The sequence below is a fragment of the Prionailurus bengalensis genome, chromosome C1, assembly GCF_016509475.1.
Source record: "Prionailurus bengalensis isolate Pbe53 chromosome C1, Fcat_Pben_1.1_paternal_pri, whole genome shotgun sequence".
NCBI lineage: Eukaryota > Metazoa > Chordata > Mammalia > Carnivora > Felidae > Prionailurus > Prionailurus bengalensis.
Window position 1 is genome coordinate 15,824,408 of NC_057345.1, and position 6,000 is coordinate 15,830,407.

General features: G+C 58.9%; 1 protein-coding gene across 1 annotated transcript in view; it reads right to left on the reverse strand.

Annotated features, from left to right (window-relative positions):
• Positions 1–1,729, reverse strand: part of LOC122480056 (RAP1 GTPase activating protein) — a 50,284-nt gene extending 48,555 nt beyond the window's left edge. Inside the window, 1 exon segment of the mRNA XM_043574018.1 lies at positions 1,664–1,729. Within this exon segment, the coding sequence (XP_043429953.1) occupies positions 1,664–1,707 (44 nt within the window). The 5' untranslated portion in view covers positions 1,708–1,729.
• Between the last annotated feature and the right edge of the window lie 4,271 nt (positions 1,730–6,000).

The window sequence follows — 6,000 nt, forward strand, 5'->3', positions numbered from 1 at the left end:
ACAGTGACTAAAGCAATTTGGGGTCAGAGCAGAGATGTAGGGGTGCAGCACGGGCCAACTTAGAGTGTTTCCAGACAGGATTGAAGGGTGCGGGTGTTTATGGTTTACGGTGGGCAGGAAGAAACCACCCCCCTTTCCTGGCAGCCTGCCTCCATCCCGGAGCTGGAGCTCACTCATACTCACCCAGGGGACAAACGCCTGGGGATCTGAGAGCAGGAGCTCACGAGGAGCTTCCTCTCCCACCCCACCCCCAACACACACACACACACACACACACACACACACACCCTGCCCCTCAAAGCAGAGCCAGAGGAAGACCTTAAACCCCGGGAGCTCAGGCTTTGTTTCCCCCAAATCCCTCCAAGCCCAGCCTCAAAGAGAGGTGTGGACATTGCCCTCTGAGGGCACCTTGGGGCGGGGGAGGGCTGGAGAGAGCTCCACCCTCCTGCCCAGCTGGGGGCCAAGGGGCTGGGCAGCTGTTGGGACAACAAACAACTCTTGCCTCTTGCCTAGAGGCCAGAGGAGAATGGGGAAGGGGCCCCAAACCGCACTCTGCCAGCTGGGGAGGCAGGGCTGGGGTCTCCTTAGGGATCAGCTCATGATCTGCAGACAAGGAAAGTGAGGCGAGAGAGGCCAGGCCTTGCCCAAGCTCCCACGACAGAACCCAGCTCCACACACCGGGGTGCCCCTCCATGTCAGTTGACCAGGACTCTCAGGCTGGCCCAGGCTCCTCTCCTTGCTTAGTGGCTAGCAGAGCCCCTGAGAAGGAGGGCAGCCCTCCCATCCCCCACCCCACCCAGCCTCGCTGCCAGGTTCCCTTTGGAGGCTGGGCACTCGGCAAGGGGTGGCACCTTGAACACAACCCCTACAGCCCAAGGAGCACCTGTTGTGCACTGGCGGTGTTATAGGTGTGAGCTCCAATTGCTCTGCACCCCAAAGGTGGGTCCTGTGTGCTTCTCTGACCACAAGGAGGCAGGGCCTGGCGGGAGGTTATGCAACTACTCGGCGGGACAGGGAAGGGGCCCCAGCCCCAGTCTCTCTGCCCAGTCCTTCTTCCAATTTACAAAATCCCTGCCTAAGGCAACAATCCCCCCAACACTCCTCTGATGTGGCCGCTTGGGGTCAGGAGAGACAGCGACCCCCAAGATGGACCGGCCACCACTCCGCCTCCCCAGCCTTAGCTCTCCAAGCCCCGACGGACAGGAACCCCCCCGGAGGAGAAGGTTCCTGTGAGCCAGGTGGCACGAGACAGGGGCAGCCCAGGTGCCCTAGGGTGGGCGTGGGCCTGCGAATGGCTTCCAAGTTCTCTCCTTCCAGCAACTTCAGACGTCAAGTGGGGGTTCCTGCAGGGCCTCCCCCTGACCTAGGAATGCACACACACAGGCCCGGCCGGCGGGTCCGCACACTAGTCATATGCGTAAGCGCTGTCACGCACTGAGCAGCCCACCGTGCCCACGCGTGCCCATGGGCTGCCAGCTGGAACCCACAGGCACGCGGGCAAACACACACACACACACACACACACACCGCCAAAGCGCGCCCCTCACACGCAAACCCAAACTCGCGAGTGCGGAGCCACCCGACCCCCAGGCCGGGCGCGGGGGGGGGGGGGAGGGGGGGCTCCCACCGCGCGCACACGGGCGCCCCCGCCAGGCGCACCTACCCTCCGTAGGCCCCGAAGGTGAAGCTGCGCTTCCGGCCGCTCATGGTGCCTCCGCCGCCCGCCCGCGCCGCGCCGGGTCCGCCTTCCCCGCGCCCGGGTCACCTTGGCAACTCGGGCCGCCCCGCCCCGGCCACAAGCCCCGGGATTGTCCGCGCCCCCGCGGGCTACGGGCCAGCTGCCGGGGGCCGCCGCGCGCAGAAAGGGCCGCTTGTTCGCGCCGCCCGCGGGCCGGGGGCGGGGGCTTCGCGGGACTTTCCGAGCGGGGACCTCGGAGGGGGGATGGGGGATGCGGGGCGGACTGCACTTCCGTGGGGAAGGGACCCTCCACCCCCTCAGATCAGGGGCGCACGGAGCCACAGACCCTCTTCTGGGGGCGACACTCTGTTCCATCTCCCTAGAGGCGTTGGCCTGTGCCGGCGGATCTGTCCCCCGCCATCACGAGGGGGGAGCTCAGTGGGCCGGGTCAAGAACTTGGAATCCAGGAATCCAGAGTCAAAATGGTCTCACTGTGGGCAAGTCCCTGCCGTCCCTACCCTCCCTGCACCTCTAATTTCTCACCCGTAAAATGGAACCACCCTCCCCCCCTCAAACACACACACACACACACACACACACACACACACACACACACGGTGATGGAATGAGTTAATTCCAGCCCAGGCCTGGCACACAAGAAATGCTTAATAAATAGCTGCTACAAGAGTCCCGCTCTGCTCTTGCCACAAATGGATGAGTGAAGGAAGGAACAGTCTCCAGAATGCCCTTCTATTGCCCATTCTCATCCCCCTCTCCTAGGTGCCCCCCACTGCCCAGTGAGGAGGAGAAGCGGGGGGGGGGCAGGAATAGAGATGCCCCACTAGGTTCCCTCCCTCAGGAACTGCGCTGAGTCCTACAGCGGGTCACTCACTCAACAAACGCTCTGAGCCTCTCCTCTGCCTGCTGCTCACCCAGAGCACACAGCCCAGGGTTCCACCCTGCAGGAAGCAGTCTCTCCCACCCCCAGAAAAAGATGTGTCAGTAGGCACCGAACACTGGTCCTGCCCCGAGGACTCACCCACCCCTTCCAGAATGCCCACTCTGGCCCCCGAAGAGGGAGGGATCACCCCAGGGAGGCCCTCAGAGTCTTGAGGTTTTCCGTGGGGTTTTCTGATTAAGGGAATGCACAGAACAGATGCGGTGGGGGAAGGGGGGGGAGGACGACCAAGGGTACAGCGATAGGGCAGGGAGTTAGGGTAGGAGGGGTTCTTCAGAAGCCTTTCAGGAATGGTTCCGCCTGGGCCCTGGGCCAGGGCTCAGTTAGCCCCAGCTTCCCCTGGGAAATGTCTGGTCTGGGTATCGACCTTCACAGTTAGCTTCACTCAGGCAGAGGGCTGTGGTGTGCTGGATCTCCCCATCTCAGACATGAAGAAACTGAGACCTTGGTTCACAGTAATTATGTCTCTCTTGGGGGGTCAGCCCCCAGATCCCCCCCACCCCCACCCTACCCCCACCCTGGGCCCCTTCTCCCTGCACACTCTGATGGGCAGAGGAGCCCTCAAGAGCCCCTTGTTCAGAAGCCAGGCAGGGCAAAGGAGATTCTCTTGTGCCTAGAACTATCCCTTTGGTTCGGTTTTTAGAGGAGCGTCTGGTTCCCTCTTGGCAGGGTGCTCTGGAGCCAGGGCTGGGCCCCTTCTGCTCTGGGCAGGCCCACAGATTCCTGGGTGGAGGGACCAGCCCAGGCCAGTGTAGGAAGCCCACTCCCCACAGGGCAGTCCAGCAGGGCTCCTGAGGGGCAAGCCCCTAGGAGAACAGAGGCTGGCCTAAAGAGGAGGAAGTCTTCTCTTCCTAAGCGGTAGCAGCAGCAGGGGTGCCCAGAGCACTGGGAGAGACGGGGGACCAGGAGCTGGGCCTGGGCCATGGTGGGGTATACACAGCGCCAGAACTGGGGCCCAAGACTCCAGGCCTTTCCAGGCTGCTGTACCCCCTTGGACATGGCCCTCAGCCTCATCAGTCTGTCTTTTCAGTGGGAATGATTTCTGAGTGGACTCTGCATCTCCAGTTGGCAGGGTGGCCAAGCAATGTCCAATGTGCCAAGTTTCCCAGCCGGGCCTGGCCCCCGGGAGGCCCTGCTGGTGCTGGGACAGTGGGCCCTTGAGAGGGGTTGTGGGGGCTGCAGGATTCCCACCGAAGACAAAGAGCCCAGTGTGGGCTCCAGCCTCTTGGGTTCTGACCAGCTGCAGCTGCCTCATTGGCAAGAGCTGGGGGTGGGGTGGGGGTGGGGGTCACGTTCCCTCAGCCAGGGACGCACAGGACACTCCCTGGCCAGCTTCTGGTCCCTCCAGCAACAGCAGAATTTAAATGCGCTTTTTTAAACTGCAAGACCACTTCCGAGAACTTACCCCTTTGCCACATCACACCGTGTAAGCCTGAAGAGGAATGGCCAAGGACAAAGGGACAGGGAGGCAGGTGCTTAGATCTTCATCAACTCTCCCAGGGTTCAAATCCCAGCTCTCCCACCTGTCAGCTGGGTGACCTTGGGCAAGTCACTTAATCTTTCTGTGCCTCAGTTTCCTCATCTGCAAATGGGGTTTATGACAAAAATAACAGTACCCATTTCAAAGGGTTTTGCCAAGGATTAACTACATTGATAGTTCTAAAGCACTGCAGAGAGCCTTTGAAAAGCATGTGTTGGTTAAATAAAACACCGGCTGCAGCCTCGTTTTTCATTAGGCTGAACTACACGAAGTCATCATTTTTGTAGAGTTAGCGAAGATTTATTAGTAGGAGTTCCAAAACAAACTAATGACCATCCAGAGGGAACCAGATAAATAAATTAAGGTCCACTTATACCATGCAGCTGTTGGAAAGAATGGGGCAGATCTATGCGTGGGCAAGTGAAATAACCTCCAAGACAGACAGACACACAGACATACACAGAGGCAGTGCAGTGAGGGCGTGGGCGCCGAGGCTCTGGACCAGGCTCTGACGCTTCCTAGCTGTGTGACCTCAAACACATTATTTAACATCCCCGCCCCCCCCCCCAGACACCTGGCCTCCACTGAGAACTCAATACTCTCAGGTCAGCACGGACCCCGTGCTCCCTGACTGGCACTGGGAAATCCTTGCCATCTCTGAAGTCGGACAGAGCTCCCTTCTTCTTTTCCCTCCAGCCTCTCGCCTAGAAACCAGAGCCAGGCCTCCCCCCAGGGTTCAGGCCCTCCCTTGATGGAAGCTTCCTCTTCTGGGCCTCCTAGATTTGTACCCAAGTTGTTCAAACAGGTGCCAGACTGTGCGAAGGAGGAGGGAAGGGTGCAGAGTTCCCTTTCCAAGTTCACCCCTGATTGAACTCTGGGAGTCCCACCTACCTGCCTCCAACTCCCCCTTCTCAACCCTCAGCAGGGAAATGTAAGGGCATAGGGAGGGGCAGACTCCTGGGAAGATCTCCGGCCCAGGCTCCAGATGGAGCTGGTGGGGTCAATTCTTGTTTCCCATTCAGGATATCTGCCTGGAACCTCCTGGGCAGGAGACAGGGCGGTCCTGGGCTTCCTGCCCAGCCATGCAGCCTCCTGTGTCACTCCGTACTAATCAGCTTTCCTCCCTGGGCCTCAGTTTGCTCATCTGTTAAAACACCCACACTCATTTTGATGGACTAAAGACATAATAATGGAAAAATGCACTTGCCTTTAGAGAATTCCATGGATTCAAGGCATCATTATCCTTAGCTCATGGCTTTTCTGGCCAAACCACACCTACCCAATCCCAAGATGCTATAAACCCTGAATTCCCAGAGGAGTCTCCTGGGGCAGTCCCAAGGCCCTGTGAAGGGAGGAAGCTGCTTGGAGAGCAGCTTCCTAGTGAGGTTATTGACCTAGCCATCCCCTGTCCTGGCTCTGGGACCTCTGTCTCATTCAGTGGGTTCCTGAGAACTCAAAGTGTCCCCACCAGAGACCAGGACAATCTGGCCTGGCCTGGCCAGAATGACCAGAATAAATGCCTCCACTCAGACTCCCACCATTGAGGATGTGTCTCTGTTCACCATATGGACTGTGTGCCTGGAGGGTCCCTGAGAGCAAAGCCCTTCTGGAAACAAACACAACCATGAGGGTACTTCTTTCTCCCTTCAGTCACTCCACAAATACACACTGAGCACTTACTGTGTTACTGACGCTGTTCAGGCACTAGTGATAGGGGATGGACGAGACAGACAATGTTGGTGGCACGGCTGCATGCACACCTGCACAGAAATTCCACCAGGCCACACGTACGCTCACCCTTGTACTGTGCCCAGAGACGTCTAGCATGCACCTATAGAGATCACATCAAGATCAAATGCATGCAGACATGCTTACATAAACATC